This window comes from Danio rerio, chromosome 8 (genome assembly GCF_052040795.2).
Source record: "Danio rerio strain M-AB ecotype USA chromosome 8, GRCz13ab, whole genome shotgun sequence".
Taxonomy (NCBI): domain Eukaryota; kingdom Metazoa; phylum Chordata; class Actinopteri; order Cypriniformes; family Danionidae; genus Danio; species Danio rerio.
In genome coordinates this window covers 31,512,501-31,531,970 of record NC_141028.1, presented here as the reverse complement: position 1 = coordinate 31,531,970, position 19,470 = coordinate 31,512,501, and the positions used below count along the sequence as shown (strand labels likewise).

At 34.9% G+C, this 19,470-nt stretch overlaps 1 protein-coding gene across 13 annotated transcripts in view; it reads right to left on the bottom strand.

Moving 5' to 3' along the window:
• grid2 (glutamate receptor, ionotropic, delta 2) overlaps positions 1–19,470 on the bottom strand; it is a 704,272-nt gene that overhangs the window by 253,352 nt on the left and 431,450 nt on the right. For all 13 annotated transcript variants that reach the window (XR_015497018.1, XR_015497017.1, XM_087263207.1 and 10 more), the window contains 2 exon segments: positions 13,618–13,671; positions 7,543–7,716 (listed from right to left, as the gene is read on the bottom strand). Coding sequence is in view for 11 of the 13 variants with exons in the window: in XM_087263207.1 (XP_087119333.1) it covers positions 7,543–7,716; positions 13,618–13,671 (228 nt within the window). In the remaining 2 variants the exon portion in view is untranslated.

Here is a 19,470-nt window from a genome sequence, read left to right as displayed (position 1 = left end):
TGGAAGTATTTTTTAAAGCTTTTAAAAGGTGAAGAGTCGATTTTACACAAATAAATGTAAACTGAAGAGACAACAAATGAAATGGGGAAAAAAGAGAGTATTTTGTAAAAAAAAATGCATAAATATACTACAGTTTAAACACTTTTATGCCCAATCCAAATTCTATTTTTGTATTTTACCCCTAAGACATGGAACATAAACACAGCTACTTATAGTGTAGCTAAGGACAAAATAGAACATGTTCACTTTCTTTGGATTTGTGACGTACAGCTAGTTATCAAGTAAAACAATTTTACAATTTTAAAGATGTTATTTAGGATACTGAATAAATATTTAGAATGTTTATAATAAATTTTAGACAACACAATACTAGTGGTTAAACTTAAAGTATCACGAACCTCCCCTCTTTCAGTTCAATATAAAAAGTATTCAAAAAATACTGCGAGCAGAGGGAGGAGTGGGTGTGGCCAACAGAGGAGAGAAAAAAAAAAGAGGGGAGCGAACAACTGTTGTCAGTTTAGTTGGCTCACCAAATGAGACACAAAACTTGGGGAGACCCATGATATTATAGTTAACAAAGTTAAAACGCAAAGAAATAAACAGTACATGTGTTATTTGTAATTTCAAATTAACATGACCACAATTTGTTTGATTATATTATAAAGATAATCGTGTTTATATAAACACTATAAATGAAGACTTCTCTCCTCCTGAATCTCAGGGTCTGAATGCAGACACAGTGGAGCAGTGCAGCGGGTGTCTTGCCCTATCTATTTCAACCATCGGCCTTGCTGGTAATCTGAAGCATTTTAAACACAGGCGAACACAGCAGCATGAACAGAGGCGATGTGTCTGAATGGTAACAAACGCAACTGATAAAAGACAAAAGCCCCTTTCACACATACAGACCTTTCCGGAAAATTGCCGGCAATTTGCCGGAAAGGTTGTATGTGTGAACAGGTCCTTTTTGAAAATACCGGTAAATTCGTTCTGGCTATTTTCCGGAAAGAGAAGTTGTAACATTACCGGCAATTTACCGGAATGCTGCGCTGTGTGAATGCAGAAGTAAGATTGCCGTAATAAGCGCGTGCACGTCTAGAACGTGCTGACGTGAGATGTCTGCTTTAGCCAATCACAACAGTCAGACGCATTTACGTCCGCGTGGTTTGTGAGAATAAAAGCCTTTGAATATTTTTCCAGACACATTTAGCTGCTAGAAGTTAGTCAGATCACGTTTATATGTTCTTCTTAATGCCAACTGTGTAAATAATCATCGATGAGATGCTTATGATAAGCCGTTGTTTGTTTACCTTCAAGCTTTGCGTGTGCCTGTGAAACAGCCTGTGAGCGCCTGCACACGCACATATTATGAACATCTCGACATGCGAAAGTGATCCTGCGAAAGTTGTTCACAATATTGATCATCCACAGAGTTTGTAATTTAGTTAAATGTTTACAAATACAAGCGCAGCCGTTTAAAGCTCATTTGTGGTGAATGATGTCAGAATTTACCGGTATTTTGGAATGGATGTGTGAATGCTCTTTTCCGGAAAATTTCCGTAACGTCCTCGCCTGTGTGAACAGCGCTTTTTTGAATATACCGGTAAAGTCGTTCCGGAAATTTTCCAGATATTTACCGGTATCACTGTGTGAAAGGGGCTAAAGTCCGCCATTATCCAATTCTCGTACAGCTCTCTCGACAAAAATGTTTAATGCAAACCAACAGCTTTGCTGTATCAGCCCTAACAGCATCACAGTGAAAAACATGCAACAAACCCAGATGATCATGGAAACAAACACATACGACCCTTGATAAACAGCTAAATATTGTGTGCCGTAATTAAAAAGAAGGGTTTTGTTAAAGGATAAGACAACTCAGCTATAAATAATAATGAGAAACCAATGTGTCATCACTGGACAGGCAGATCAACGCTGGGTCACTGACTTTGATCTCGCCCCAAAAATAATTTTAAACCCGGAAGCTGAAATTAGCTGACAAAAGCTCACAATTTTCCAGTTTTCCCCATAATTAAAGGTGACATTTGCTAAAGTTGTTTTAACTGATGCTTAACACACACAAATCAATTAAAATTTAGTACTCAAGGGGTTCTTAAAACTTTAAGAGTTAGGAAATCCATATTTGGAGGAATAACAAAAAAAATCGCTTTCAAATGAATAAACATGCCATTTTAATTTGAGAAAAAAAAATGTTATCAGGTCTTTACAGATTAAAAACATTATTACATTTTATACAAAGTGATACTTAATAAAGCCAATAAATCTAAAGAAACTGAGAGTTTACATGATCTTTTAGGCTTGAAGATAAATGAAATAGTAAAATCCTTAGTAAAATGCGCTGACGTTATAATAAAACACACTAATTTAAAATAAAGGCAATTCTGTTCATTTCTGATCATACAGGACAATCTGGGACTACACACACATACAAGCACTGCATCATGCGATGTCGACACAAAGGAGGTAGTTAATTTAACTCTGATCGATTGCACAGCTCTGATCAAGCCCAAGTGTTGTCTCCATTTTAATGAGAAGGTAATAAATGGAGTGAAGCGGTCATTAGGCTTTCAGCGTTGTTTATTAACCTGCGCTGCTCCCACATACTTGACACTGTATCGAGTGTCTTAGTAATCCCAACCACGTTGACAAATAGCTGAGAAAAACATCTTGCCATCAGCTTTGGTTTGCAATAATTGTCAAGAACGCAATCCATCAGGTAAGCTATCCTCATACGACCATAGCCTTGAAAAGATGCTCACCAGCTAACAAAGAAAAGGCTATTCTAATTATGTTAGGAGTCATGCTCGGCTGGCTCCATCAACAGGCATTTGCAGGTATGCTTTGCTATGAAACTGTAATGGCTTTCAGAGCCACCAAACTACCAGCCAATTATGTAGTATATATGTACACTGGCTTTAAAGGAGATTGAAGAATAAAATGACGGCGTCGAAAGGGATGATGCTCTCATCTAATCCGCTTAAAATGTAGCAAACACTGTTTCTGGGTCCAAGCTACAACTTGTTGCATTAAAGAACAGCCACAATTCACATCACATTTTAGGCTAAGATGAAAACTCGCGTTGTACACTGTACAGTGTACAGTGTGTACATCAATATTTGAACGATTCATAAAAGATGAATCATTTTCTTAGCTTCTGAAATTTTCTTAACGATAACGATTTTTGGTAGTTTTACCGCACACTGAAACTGTATATTAGCAGTTTGTTGCGTTTAGACATGTAATGTTCGAATCTAGTAGTCGACCGAATGCAAGCAATTTGCTAAAACGTACTAGCAATAAAACACATGCTGGGAATGTGTTAAACATTTTAGAAACTAGATAAAAGCTAGCAATGCACTAAAGCATATTAGCAATCTGTCAAAACATGTTAACAACGTTACTAAATCTAACCACAAAATGCAATGTTATACTGCACAATCTATCAACTATATATAACATTTCAACTAGAGCAAGTAGAGTAGAAGTGTGTAAACAAAACATTTTAAAACAGCATGCTAACAGAGTGCTAAACATGCTATTCATCCATCCATTTATCCATCCATGAAGTCAGTATCAGTAAAACATGCTAACAACATGCCATCCATCCGTCCATCCATTCAGCTATTCAACCCTTTAGTTAGAAGAGTATTAAAAGCATACAATCCATCCATCTGCCTTATATCCATGCCATGTATTTTTTGAATGTGAACATTTTCAATTATTTATTGTTTAATATTTATTAATTGTACATAATTTGACATTTTAGTCAGTCATCAGCATTCTCCTGGTTTTACAACATGTTTGTACACAAAGTCCCTTTAAGGCAAGTCATTTCACTCCGCGGCCATCTTGAAACGCTTCTCGGGCAGTATGCTCGGGCATTCTGTTTAAATGGGGAAACATCAATTTCTCCAAAACTACTTGTCAAGCTTATGATTACATTTCATATTACAAATAACCGCTAAAATTAAATAACAACTGTCTATTTAGTTTAATTTCTAAATGTTCGTATCACACAAAATCTGCAGAAACTCACGTCTGGTCGGATCCCCTCTAACAAAGAATTGTCATTCTATAGCAATTGCTGATTGGCTTCAGTACTAGAAGGTGGGCTTTATTCGCCATATAGTGATCGCTGATTGGCTTCTGTACTAGAAGGTGAGCTTTATTCACCATATAGTGATCACTGATTGGCTTCTGTACTAGAAGGTGGGACTTCATTCGCCATATTGACAGTTATACTTTTCCCTATTCAAAAGTATACGAGTGACACGTCTTGTGCATTCTATAGCTGTTTCTCATTTCAGAGGCTGCATCATCCGAAGGATGCAGACTTTAAAGTTGAGTCCTTCAAGTCCATACAGGCCAAACCGAGCATTTTAAAATGAGACAATCTAGCCGACAAAAGACAGATATCGTCACCAAGCAACCGTAACAGCTGCCGTTAATAAGCTGTAATAAAATTTGTAATGACTTTTTTTCCTAAGTGAATTTAAATCTTATTGTAAGCAATCTAAAGGCAAAACAAGGTTTATAAAAGCTGGAAATATATTTCCTTTGATCCATACATGTACACACAAACATGTAAACTGTCTATAAATTTACTCTTTCGAAAGACACGTCATACTCTTTTTGTTTTTCAACATGTGTTTACACATCCACGTAAAATAAACCCAATTCGTACATGTAAACCAGAGTTTTCTTTTAAAAGCGTCCTGCCGTTATCAGCGCGCAATGAATCTTGGGACATTCAAGGCCGTGAAGGATCCACCAGTTGTGTCCTTCATTACCTGGGAAACGAAGGACGCATTTGGAGGCTGCGTTTGAAGGAGCCTTCAAATTTTTGTTGAAATGAGATGGCCTTCGTCGCGCTGCGTCACTTCTAATGCACCCTTCAGTGGATGCAGCCTCTGAAATGAGACACAGCTATGGTTTTAGTTGTACACCAGCCTATAAAAAAGACTGTGTTTAGCATACAACAACGTCAGACATGATTATGGAGTGGGGCTCACCATCCAAACACAGAGCGGAAACACAGGTGGTGCTTGTATTTACACTTCCAGACTTCCACGAAACAACATTTCGTCTTCCAAAAGAATAGGCAAACAAAAGAGCAATGACCCAGAGAAGCAGACTTGACAGAGAATCCACCCGACTACCAGGCAACAGCATTTTATTTGTCTGGCTATGTGGCTTTTCCCCATTTTGCTACTTTTTTTTTTTTTTCATCTCGTAAAGCAAAAACTCAAAAGGGCTTACTTATTGATTTATGTTTCATGTCTCAGACACAAAGTGAAATGGCATAAGTCGCTGCAGTTTTTTTGGGGTGGGCTGTTTTCCGGGAAGGACATTATGATATAGCATTTGTGGAAAGAGTTGAGACCACTGAAGCAACAAAGCTGCCATTGCCAAGGGGGTAAACAGACAAAGACAGGGTTAAATTGAGGGGGGAGAAGATCGGCTGACCAGGGAAATCTATTAAGTCTGTTTGAAGTGCAGGAGTTGAAGTGAATCTCTTCTGGGACAATGAGTGATTGGTGGTCTGGAGGGAATGGGAGGTGTGAAGGGGTTTCCAAAGGGAGAGCGGGATATATGTTGAGAAAGAGGGATGCGATACGCTTGAACGCAGGGTAAAATTGAGCTCTTCTAGGCTGGACAGGGAGCAGATCCTGTATCCTTAATGTTAAACATGAACTGCTTATACAGAATGTGTTAAAGACTAGGTGTAGACTAGCTAACTCACTCACTCGATCAATCAATCAATCATAAGGCTGTCTTGACTTGTTGTGCTTTCAATGCAATTTTCTTTTGGCATAAATCTGTTAATCAACCTCAGTCCTGATCGAAACTATAAATTGATTAAAAAATTATAATATTTTAACTATTTAATTGCCAAATTCAGAAATTATGCCGGTTTGAAACACCCATTCGAAACACAAAATGACGTATTTTTTTATAAAAAAGTATTTGCGGATTGGGTTTTAAACATTTTATTACAGTCTTGGACATAAACGATTAGTAACAACAATGGCTTTAATGCATTGTTAAATTTTCATTTTTTCCTCCTAATTACTGTTGGTGGCTGTTTTTGCTCCATTGACTTCCGTTATAACCATATTTGATGGTGCATAAATACAGTCTTTGTTTTTATTTACTCCCTATAGCTCTGAGAGCTGAGATGCATATTTGATTTTCCCAGGCACATCACGGTAAGTGCATAAAGGTCACTCTAACACACTCACAGACACACATACACACTCTTTAATTTGCTGTTATACTCCATATAAAATCCAGAAACTAAGCTTTTTTTCTTTTTTTTTTTTTTTGCACATTGCACATCTAAAGGATGCCAATTGATAAACAACAGAAAAATTACTAATTTTACCTTTTACCAATAGGGAAAGCCACCAACAATCAAAAATGCATGATTATATGGTGCCATGGTTTTGTAATCAAAACAATGTGGTTATAATGGAAGTCAATAGGGCAAAAACAGTGACCAACAATAAAATTAGGGAGAAAAAAAAAAAGAAAATTATTCAAAAACAATGCATCAAAGCCAATATTGTTTCACATGTCCAAGACTTTGATAAAAGGTAAAAAAAAAAAAAAATCCACTCCAAAATAAATTTTTATATTAAAAATACATCATGTGTGTGTTTTGAACCAAATCAGTGACATAATTTATGAATTTGGCAATTAAAGAGTTAAAACCCATTAATTTTCCAAGCAATTTAGTAGTTTTGATCAGAAATGAGGTTGATTTACTAAAGAATTAAATAAATATGTATCAGATACATTTTTACAGCAGTTTAATTTAGTGAATGTTTTCATCCCAATCATCAACAAAAGGGTAGTACATTTGCCCAGAGTATATTGTTGAGCTTATTCTTTATTATTCAATGCATTTTCTCGAAATATGTGTGAAAATAAGACTTGTCTCTAAAAATCATTTTGTTAGCTGAAACACAGAAAATGTTATGGCTAAATTAAGACACAAAATCACCCCAGAGAGAAACTAACATCCAAAAGCTTGCCTTAAAATAGAAACATTAACATAAATAAATTGATCATAGACAAGATGTTGTTCACATAATACCTTGACTGGTATTTTAAATACATGCTGTATTTTAAACCCTTTCTGCATATTTAATAACACCATATAACGTATGCAATATTTATCATATTTAACATGATTCAACACAAATCATATCTGCCATAAGGGTTGTCAATGGTGTAAATTAACATTTAGGAAAACACACTCAGTAAGATAAATAGTTGAAAACAGAAGCAGCACCCAATGGCATAGTGAAAAGAGCTAAAACAAAAAAACAAAAAAACAAACAGCAAAACAAGGCTGCTAATTTTCACATTGACTTTTTTGTCTCAACTTTTCTGCGGAAGTTGCTCAAAGGCTAATGATGACAGTTAATGGACACAATCAAAAAAAGGAAATGAAGGCAAATGATTTATGATTAGCTTGATTGGATGTGAATAAATGTGAGTATGGAGAATAAATCACACCTCTAACATCTGTGCCTTGGGGTCTTTGGGGTCGCAGAGGGAAGTGTTGATGCGGTGGTTGTTCCTGACGCAACGTTGGCTGGTGTTTTGCGGCAATGGGAAAGTCTGTCTCACCAGGGTCAAGCGACCTATAGACTTCATCACCAGCTCCTGCACATCCATGTCTGAAATCTCCTACACCACAGGAGACGAAAAGCACAAAGAAAAAGAATATTGTCAGAAGAAAATGGGCTTTTCTGTGTGCAGTGTAAATAGGCTGAAGAGATAAAAAGCATCTTGCTGAGAAGAACTTCTGTTTCACACTTGAATAGAAAAAGAAAAAGTAGGTCTCTGAAAAAATATTAAAATCACGCTTTTCGCTTCAGAAAATAAACTTTGGGTTGAGAGAAAGAAAAAAAGGGGGTAGAGATCAAATACGAAAACACAATGCTATCTTTTTATATTTCGTTTCTTATTAACTATTGTCATCTTCCAAATAAATCTATGAGGCTTGTAGAAGCCGAAATATTGCGCCTACCTCTATAAAACATTCCTTTTCTTTTGACTTACTGTACAGGCAACTGCAATAATCTCAGTCTTATTATTCTCATATAGCGTGACATTTTCATAACTTTAAATGAAACCATTCTTCTGTTGGCAACTTACACAGATTTCATATAGAAGTGTGAAAATGTTTAATTTACATGGTTCATTCAACAAAAAGTTTAAAGACTAGTCACTCAGGCAAAGGCTTAAATTGCATATAATGTATATTATGGGTTATTTTTCTTCAATATTATATCCAGAGCTTATATCCAAGAGAAGGTTGACTTCGGCAGTGGAGTGTAACACAGTGGATTGAATTTTTATTTTAACAGAGCACAACGTTAAGGCTTGTCCGGGATAAATATGATTTTTTTTTTCAAGAGGGGCAAATGACAATTGTATTTGCCTGACTGTAAACAATCTAAAACATCAAACTAGGAAAGCACCAAAATTACAGCAAGAATGACCCTGATTTTCAGCTGAGGGTCTGTGTCTGTGTGTGAGACATGTAGAGGAGAAAAAAGCACTTAAAATTTTACTGAATACTTTCAGTAATGTGGTAAAAATCAAATTCAAGCATTAATTAAATACAATACAACCTAGAAACATGACTTAACCATAATATATCATCAAAACAATTACAACAAAAATAACATTGATTGTATTTTGAGTTCAAACATTGTCAATTTTGACTGTTACATTCATTTCATGAAAATATTTTTTTTTTAATTCTAATTGTAATGGTACATGGTACATCTAATTGTAATTGTAACTGGTCCAATACCCCCATAAGTGGTTCCGTTCTCTCATCAGTTGCAATAGAATAACTTTTGCATATATTATTATGCATATATTTTCTTTTTTCCTATGATTACAGACATGTGCATATACCACCAAAATTAATTGCAGCAACCTAGACCACACAACATAAAAGGCACACTTTCAAATTTGAGTTTACAAAAAATATATACGCATATTTATTGTAGTCACTTTCAACAGTGCATTAAGAAAATTCTAAAATTTATCTTTAAAATAATACCAAATCTTTGCATTAACACCTTTTGAGTTTGGGTTGGCAAAATCCAGGTGAAAACCACAAAATAGCACTTGACTTTTTAAATTAGTTTCATTCTTGAATGAATCATCTGCTTGAATGAATCGCTTGAACGAACAACTCACTCATTAAGACATTTTCAACTTTTAATATTAAATGTTAATATTTAAGATTTACAGTAACAAATTACCTAAAACTAATAGCCTTATAACGACTAATAGCAGTTTATTAATATTAAGTAAGGTAGAAGTTGGGGTTAGGTTTTGTGAATGATTTGGGATGCAGAAAAAATCTTTACAAAAGCAGGTAATAAGCCAGTAGTTATGCATGAATTGTGACTTAACCTAAACTTAATCTAAAATGTTACCAGATTTTAAAAAGTATCATTACATTTTCCCAGCATTAATATTTGTGTGTTAATTACATTTATATCTATGCAGCTGTAATTTTGCATTAAAATTCCTTTAATGCACTTCCATTTTTTTTTTTTTATAAATAAACTCATGCTAACTTATAAGGTAAGGTAATAACACTACAATAAATTGTAAATATTAGCATGCATTAGTCAAATTTAATAATATAAAATGTTTTGTGTAGTCACAAGCAGTATCACCCGTATAAACAATTAGTGAAGTTAGTGAACATGGTAAAAAACTTCACTTCATAATGTATAACCTTTCATATATTTTTTTTCAGATTTTATTTATTTTTTAGATTTCTTGTTTGTAGCTCACTGGAGTCAAGAACTGTTATTATTTAAAGTTAAATAGGTGTGAATCCCCAAAAGTTAGAGCTGGCTAACAGGTTAAAACTGAAAGTATTAAACTAACACATTTTTTTAATGTCTACTCAAATAAACAGATATGAGTAAAATCAATAAATTAACATAACTAAAATAAAATAAAAATGACATTAACACAAACTATTTAAACCTAATTAAATAACCATATATTTAAATAAATAAATAATAAACTAAGTTAAAACAACTTAAATGAAGTTAAATGGACAACCCAGATTTTTATGTTTTATTTTCTTGAGCAAAGTTCCCTTAAAATAAATACAAAACAACACAGCTAAGAATTAGTTCCTGTTTAACAAATATTGCTCCTTCATTAAAAAAAAAAAAATGTTACTTCTCAACACCAGTCCTCACACACACACACTAAACTTTCTTCACACATGGTTAAGTTGTCCTCTCTCATCAACTCAAGGTCAAATTCTCCAGTCTCCGGTTAGCTAAAAAGCGGGCCCAATTTAAATACAAGAAACATGACTACATAAAAATCACCATTAGTATTACAATTACTCTCATGAATGGGTATTCAGAGTGCTGCCAAAAGGCGGAAAGACACGACCGCTTGCGCTCCCGTGTCCTTGCGCAGCCTTGGGAGGAATGATTGCTAATTTTAGCCTGAAGCCATCTTTTTTTCTCTCTCTCTCTTCTCCCACAGACGGCCAGAGTGAAGTGAGTGAGCTGGGAATGATGTGATGAGAATGGACAGGGAACGTCCCCCAGTGAAGGCAGACTTCAGAGCGGCCAAGCTGTTCCCTCTGACAGCCTTCACTTTTGAGTTTCATTCTCACCTGCGAAGCTGTGATTGCTGGTGACTGGCTCTCATGAAGTACGTCATTAAATTTGAACTTGTGGCTTGCCGGCGAGGAACTTACTTGGGATGTCGAAGCCATTTAGCCTTCAATAAGATTCAAATTAAAGTCGTCTACAATACAGCCTGTTCTCGGAAAAGCCACTGTTAAGTTTTCTGATCGGATGATTCACAATCTCACCTGACGCGCAGTTGATGCTGTCAAAAAATGTTTGTGCTGCCGTTAATTAATAGGAATGATGGAGGATAATTGACAAGAGGGCAAGCGAGGACTTTATAGTGCACCGCTTCTCAACTTTCAAGAGCACGAGGACATCATGCTTTTCCAGACCTGAAAATACTGACTTTGAGTGGCTTATTCTAGCCTGGGATGACAAACGCAAAGGCCCTTGGTGCTTAATTAGGAGCGCTAAATTAGGATGACACAAATATGAGCCTACAGGGTTATGGCCCAATTTTAGGGTTCAGGCTTTGGCAGCTACTTGTTTTGTCCCCTATGTGTGCTGTCAAGTAAGGCCGACCATGAGCAATGCCTGTCCATTCAGGGACACGTCAAGGTAATGTCATGTGCCTTTGTGTTTAATAGAGGAGGGCATACAACTTTTCTCAGATGCACTTAACACTCCGTCTGCCCAAAGTAGGGAGGGTTAGTACATCGGATGGAATTACAAAAAAAAAAAAAAAAAAAAAAAAGCTATTTTTTGTTTGTTTGTTTGTTTGTTTAATGTGGTAGGGATCCATATCATATAAAAAAATTCATAATCTCTGCATTCAAAAACAAGCATTGAAGATAAAATAAATGTGAAAAATAAGAGTGGTCACACATTTACAGTAAGCTAACTTAAGTATCAAACTTTTAACAACATATTTAACAACATAACAATATATTATATATGATAACTAACTTTATTAAATGGAATTTCAAACCCATGAAAATCTTTAAGACTGTGCATTATTATTATTATTATTATTATTATTATTATTATTATTATTATTATTATTATTATTATTATTATTATTATTATTATTGTTATTGTTATTATTATTCATTTAATAATTTATTTATTTTCTTTTCAGCTTAGTTCCTTTATTAATTAGGGGTTGCCATAGCGGAATGAACCACCAACTTATCCAGCATATGTTTTAGGCAGCGGATGCCGTTCCAGCCACAATCCATCACTAGGAAACATCCATACACACTCATTCACACACATACACTACGAACAATTTAGTTTACCCAATTCATCTATACCACATGTATTTGGACAGTGAGGGAAACCGGAGCAGCGGGAGGAAACCCATGCGAACACAAGGAAAACATGCAAAATCCACACAGAAATGCCAACTCAAACCAGCAACTCTCTTGCTGTGAGGCAGTCATGCTACCCACTGCGCCACCGTGATGTCCATTAATCATTCATTTATTCAAATTTTTTTTTATTCATTATCATTACATTTTTTTTAGTTCGTTTAGAATTTTGGTTAATATATTTGTGCAAGACACAGTAATCATTTAACTTTTCATGATCATCTCAATAATACCTCTTTTATCCCCTATTTCCATTTTCATCATATTTTCAGACATCTTAAAAATGTACAGAGTGGTTTGTTCTACACAACAGCTTCTGCTTGGTCCACTTTTCCACATTTTCACTTTCTCTTTCATTAAATCTAATTTATAAACACAGAATCTATTCACCTTCAGAAATATAGTTTCATGCAACCCAGGCTCATTCTGAAAACGTACCATCATATACATTTCTGGAGAGCACCAAATACGACCCAGGAAATAAATTTTTTGCAGTTTTTGTTTCCGCGAGTCCGCCAGAGTCTGCTGTGTAGGTTTCAGATCTCAAATTTCTCTCGCAAGTGCCATTCGCACCTGCTGTTTTCACGTGAATTCACCAGAGGCTGCTATTGACTGACTGTTGACTGACTGATGATCGGCTGACCCACCCTCTTCGCTCCCTAAACCCCACCAATAGTGTTTTCCAATGTACTGACTGACCCGCCCACCCACTTCCCCAAGTCCAACTGACAATTTTCAAAAGCAATCCAGAAAAAGAAACGCCATCGCTGTTTTTTTTTACCATGTTTTCAGATTTTACCACATTCTCATCCTGTTATTTATTTGTTTTTTAATTTTTTTGATTCTGTTTTTGTCTTACCCATTTCTGGAACTGTTCTTCACCAGACTCAAACCGCATCTGCGTCTCAAAACCACCAACGAACATGGCGAGCTACTGTACAAACTGGTAACAGCGGGAAAGCCGTCCATACAGAGGTAAGCGGTCAGCTGGTAAGCGTGAATTGAAAAGGAACGGCGTCATACCATCTCGTAGCATTACTTTTAAAGCCGAAACATAGCCATGCGTACTTCTGCCTACACAATTCACAATCTCCAGAAATGTATATTGGGCTACGTTTTTAGAATAAGCCTATGTTGGTTTCATGGTATACATAGGGTTTTATTTAAAAATAGAGCAATGGAAAAGTGATCCATGCGACCCTTTTAAATAATATCAGGGAGATTAATAGAGGTTAAAACAAAGAGCGACTTTTAAGTTAATGAAATAGCTGTAATTCAGGCTGGTGGGTAAAGGTTTTATATCTTCATTGTCTTTTCCTTGTCGCATAATCATTTTGGAAAAATGCTTTATTCGTTAAAGAAAGCGCTGAATTATTTTAGAGCGCTACTCCCATGCTTGCCAAATCTAATTTGAATCACTGCGCAGTAATTTGTCCTTATCTGGCCACCTTCATCTAGCTCTGAATGAGCCCTTGTCCGCCTCTCACTTAGACAAATAGATATGTAGAGATGCAAATATATTCAAATGTGCTTAGAAAAAATAATAAACTGGATTTCTCATCAAATTGCGAGAAAGAACTCACCTCATTTATGATGATCCAGTGACAGTCAAAAGCCACAAGATTAGTTTCCACCACCTAGAGAGACAGAAAGAAAAATTTAGCCAATTAGAAACTGAATTGTTTGGAAGGGTGTGTGGTGAACTGTCCCTCACAATCATGTGAATCATATATCATCAAAAAGCACTAACAGCGACAGGGTTTCTGTTTAGATTGTAATGATGTCTCATCAAAGGTCTATTAGTGGACAAGTCAAAGGTTTATGAAATTAATAAACAGAATAAATATGGCACCCATAACAGGGATTTGAATATCAGTGTTATAGCCTGTAAACATATCCACTTCTACATATCAAACTCTGCACTGTTCTTCTTTTTTTGTCTCTTTTTAAACCCAGTATGACACACAGAAAACTCAGCAGTGTTTCAGTTAATCTGCGTTTCTACTGCCCATTGTATCAGCACTGCATTTCATTAACTATAATTGTGTTGGTGACTAAATGTGACTGCCATAAATAATTTTTGTTATAAACGAAATGAACAGCTGGGAAATCTGACACCTGTGGCAGCATTAATGGTGTTGTAATCTTCCACAAACACCTAATAAACATTCATAATTGCAAAAGTAACAAGTGGTATATTGTAGCATTTTGCATTGGCTTAAAGACTTCGTCGTACACCTAATAAAAAAAAAACAAAGAAAAAAAACTGAAAAGGGAAAAAACAAAAACAGCAGCTGTTGTTGACAGAATCTTTCTGTTAATAATATGCCATTATTATATAAAAAATATGATAAAAAATAACAAAATATGATAAAAAAACTGAATAAAAATTTGCAACTGTTGTTAACTAAAAGTTTTAAATTAATTATACAATAGAAGCCATAAAACAAATTTCTACATTTGACAATTAATTAATTGACAAGTTTGAAATGCATTTTTCATGTTTCATTTTGACAGTGTGAATTGAACAAAGCACTGCAAGCATTAAACGGACCCTACACCAGTACTAGGGGTGGCACATTACAAGTAACACAAATTATGTAGTAATATATATATAGTATTATACTACATTTCTGAGTAACATGTAAAGTAACACATACATTTTAAAAATGAAGTAATAATATTTGAGTACTTTTTAAATAATGTAATGCAAGTTACTTTTTAGTTTAGTTAATTTACTTAAAAAAAAAAAGGGCTGAATTGAAATTAAAATGAACTTCGTCATGTTAAATCCCGGACACGATGAAGGAATGCAGGAACAGACAGAAATGAAGATGGCAAAGGCTTGCCTTACATTATTGCAATAGAAATATTCTCATTATTTTGAGTACATTGAAGAAAAGGAAAAGAGGATTATCTGAATTGACAGCTTTTACTTTTACTTTTTACTTTTTAATAAGACAAAAAAGTAGCAAACGCATTGCTTTAAACTTTCATTAATCTGTATATATGGCTTGTATAGCTCTGGGGTCAGGTGGTTTTCCAAAGAGAATATCCTACATTTTTAAAATGTTTTTTAAAGGTAAATGAAGGTTATACAATGTCTTGTTACTTCTTCATATAAAAAAAAAAAAAAAAACGCAACAAGTTCTGAAAGAGATTAGGCCTCAGCCAGGAAAAAGACACAAAACACAAAAGTAGGTGAACAGCAACATAACGCATTACTTGCCATAAAAAGTAACTAAGTAAAGCAACTCGTTACTTTTTGGGGAGTGACTCAATATTGTTATGCATTATATTCTAAAGTAACTCTCTCCAATGCTGATCTACACATTTTACTTTTGTTACACTGACTAAAACTAAACCATATACTGTAGCATATATAAAAGTCATATGACAAACAATTGCTCATCACAAACAGCGTATCCACAAGCAGAACAGCTTACTGTAGGCTACTAGTATATATATAGGTATGTGCTCAATATATATAGGTGTTCTCAATGTCATTCAACTAACACCATAAAGTAATGCAATAATCATTCTTTACCAAAATTACAGGTAACATGGAACTCTAATGTACATAACTGATGAGAAAAAAAAAACATAGAAATTCATTATTTATTTCAATTTTTTTTTCTGTTAACATCATGCTCATTTTTACATTGTAGTATTCATTGAGCACATGAAAGGATTTTTCTATTAGCAATGTGACCCAAACAGGTAAACATTTTTTTCAGTATTGTACAAAACTGCTTATCTTGAATTACACTGCTTAATAAATAGTTTTTGATGTTAATTAATATTAATTAAGGTGGGTGGTGACATGGATTAAGAAACCATAGTAAAAATGACAAACAAACAACACAAGATTTAAATTAACAAACAAAGATATTAATAACCTGCAATTCCTCACACCTACCTAGAAAAGGATGGAAAGATGGAAGCGTGAGAAAAAAGAAAGGAAGGGAAAAAGCTAAGGAGGAGGATGCAGGAAGGAAAGATGTATGGAAGGAATTAGAGAAGGAAGGGAGAAAAAGGGGGAAAGGGAGGTAAAGTGAGGGAAGGAAGAAAGAAAGATATGAGCATGCACCTAAAACATCTTGAAGGTACAGTATGAAGTAAGTTTGGAAATGAGTTTCGATGGAAGAACATTTAAAAACGAGCTTATATGGAATAAAGGGATAGTTCCGCTTTTTTTTTTTTAATTCTGTCATAATTTACTCAACTTTTACTTGTTCTAATCTAGTTTGTGTTTCTTTCTTTTGTTGAAAACAAGATAGCATAATTTCACCAATGACTTACATAGTATTTTCCCACTATGGAAGTTGTTACATGGTTTTAGCTTTCTTCAAAATATCTTCTTCAGAAAAAAGAAATTTAATGGTTTGGAACTACTTTAGGGAGACTAAGTAGTGAGTAAATAAAAATTTGAGTGTTAACTAACATTAGGAATAGACTTTTGAGTGAAAGAAAGGATTTAATGAAGAATGCAAATTTGTCATTTAGAATTTAAGTTTGTTTGCAACCCAGGTTCAGTCTGAAAACATACCTCTATATACATTTCTGGAGAGCACCAAATACGCCCAAGGAGCTACGTTTTTTTTTTTTTTTTTTTTTTCAGTTTTGTTTTCGGGAATCCACCAGAGGCTGCTGTGTATGCTTTCTGAGATCTCAAATTCCTCTCACAAGCACCATTTGTGCCTGCTCTTCTCACGTAAATTCATCAGAGGCCACTGTCGACTGACTGTTTGACTGTTTCAATAACTGATTGACTGACCGATCATCAGACCCACCTCCTCGTTCCCTAAACCCAAACTACAGTTTTTAAAAGCAATCCAAAAAAAAAAGAAACCCCCCCACCTGATTGTTTACCACACTTTTAGATTTTACCACATTCTCACCCTGTTATTTACTTGCTTATTTTATTTTATTTATTTATTTATTTATTTATTTATATATAAATACATTTTTTATATATTAATATATATTAATATATATTTTTAATTTTTTTTCCTGGTAAGCTAACTGAAAAAACTGCCAACAGCGGGAAAGTCGCCCATACAAAGATAAGTGGTCAGCTGGTAAGCACGAAAAGGAACTGCGTCATACCACCCCGTAGCATTTAAAATGCAGCCATACGTACTTCTGGCTACATAATTCACAATCTTAAGAAATGTATATAGGACTACATTTATAGAAAAAGCCTATGTTAGCTGTTAAAAAAATATGACATTTGAAAAAAGGAGAGATCAAATCTTGTTTTTTTTTTATTTAAAAGTAGGTTTGATCCTTGATTCAAAATAATCAATTACATAAGAGGGAATCTGGGGAATCACAGCATCCATAATTTTACTTACCTAAAATTCTCATTATTAATACTGAACTAACACTGCTTTTGTGTAACTTTTAATGTCACCTCAACCCTTTAGCAAAAGTCAAACTGGTTAACACTATTCAACAACTCCAGTATCATCTGCACTACACACTATCTATGATCATTAGCTCAGTTAGTCATGTTGAAATTTCCTTTGAAAATGTTAGGATCAGTGTGATAAGTTATCAAAAAAAGCACATCATAACCTCATAACATTAAACCATGAGTAGACAAAGTGGTCAGTATTAGTATTAATTACATGCTCCAATCACTTTGATGTCTGAGGCTTTGTAAGGTCATTAGAGCGGCTCATGAAAAGTATACGTAGCTCAAAGCAGTTGTGTATACACAGTCAAAAGTTTGGTTCCCAGACAGATGGCTGAGCTTAATTAAAGCATTGGCTTAACTTTTGCTACACCAACATGAACCTCTAAGACTTGTCCTGATGCCAAGAAAAAAGTTCAAGGTTGTTACACAGTGCGCTTGACCCGATCAAAGATGTCTCTATATTAGACATTGTAAAAGGCTAAATATTTGAGTGATTGCATCCATGCTGATTTTTTTTCTACCCCTCTTGAATATGCAATTAAAGTTGTTGGTTGAAAGGTGTGCTCTCCATTGCCAAGGAGGAATGTATTGATTCTGGCAGAGAGCTGAAAGTTTGCACAGACGAGATTGAGATGCTCGCACAGAAATCTAGGAAAATCCTCAAGCAAAAGATCTCTCCAAGTTAAACAGAGTCATCCCTTGGGTAGAATCAGCCTCAGGAAATTAGCAAATAGACCTACATCTCTGATGTTCCTTAAAGAGACAGTTCACCATTTTCATGCTCTTGTGTCCTTACAAACCTGCATGGCTTGCTTTCTTCCATCAAACACAAAAAGTTAAACACAATAGTCTGCAAATGGTAAACTGGCTCGTCAATGTCTGAAATGACCATAAAATAGCATACATATACTATAAAGGAGAATTTCATCCAACTTTAAGGGTTAATTTAGTCAGAATTTAAAATAGTATGTTATTAATTATAGTTCTAAGAACTTCGGTGTCCAGAAAAGCAACTAAAAACCCTGACTTCAGTAATTCAACAATATTCATACAAAGCTCCAAGATAAGAACACTTTTGTGTGCCAAAAAGCTCAAATTATTTTGTTAATTTTTCAAATTAATTACGTTATCAGGGTGCACGTTTACTACTGGCAAACAAAAGACATTATACTGCCATAAACTGTAAGTAAACAATGTAAATAAGAGGTTCCAAATTTGTACAATTTTCTTCAGTTTATTTATGATGTGGATTGTATTTAGGAATGTTGATATCTGCTCTGTTGACTTTAAAGGGACACTTACTAAAGTTTAGTCATTTGAAACAATATATTCCGCCCACGCTCATTATTGATACGTACCGCTAAATCTGGCAATCATGAAATACATCCTAGGAGGTAAGTTATTTTTTGGAGTTTTTTTTACAAATCCACCAGAGGCCACTGCATATGCTTTTTCAGATCTCCAATCTCCGAAAGTGCCATTCCCTCCTGCTGTGAATCCACCAGAGGCCGCTGTCAATTGACTGACTAAGCGACTGACCAACAGACTGATATCCCCACCCACCAATAGTGTTTTTGAAAGCAATCCAGTACAAGAAAATCCCTCGTCTGTTTTTTAGATGCTTTCAGATCTTACCACGTTTTTCACCCTATTATGTACTTGTTTATTTTATGTTTTTGTTTTACCTGTTTTCTGAAACCGTTTTTCACCAGACTCTTAACCTGTCTTCGTGGTCAACTTTTCTCTGCGTCTCAAGTCTACCAATGTACATGGCGAGCAACTGGGCAAACTGATAACAGCGGAAAAAGTCCACATGGAGGAAAGTGGTCAGATTGTAGCAAAAAAAAAAAAAAAAAAAAACAGAAGCCAGCAGCGGTGTTATACTGCCCCATAGCATTTATTTTAAAGACGAAATGCAGCCATACATAGCTCTGGCTACATATTACGTGCTCTCCAGAAATGTATATAGGGTTACGTATTCAAAATGAGACAGTGTTGAATATATAGTATAATA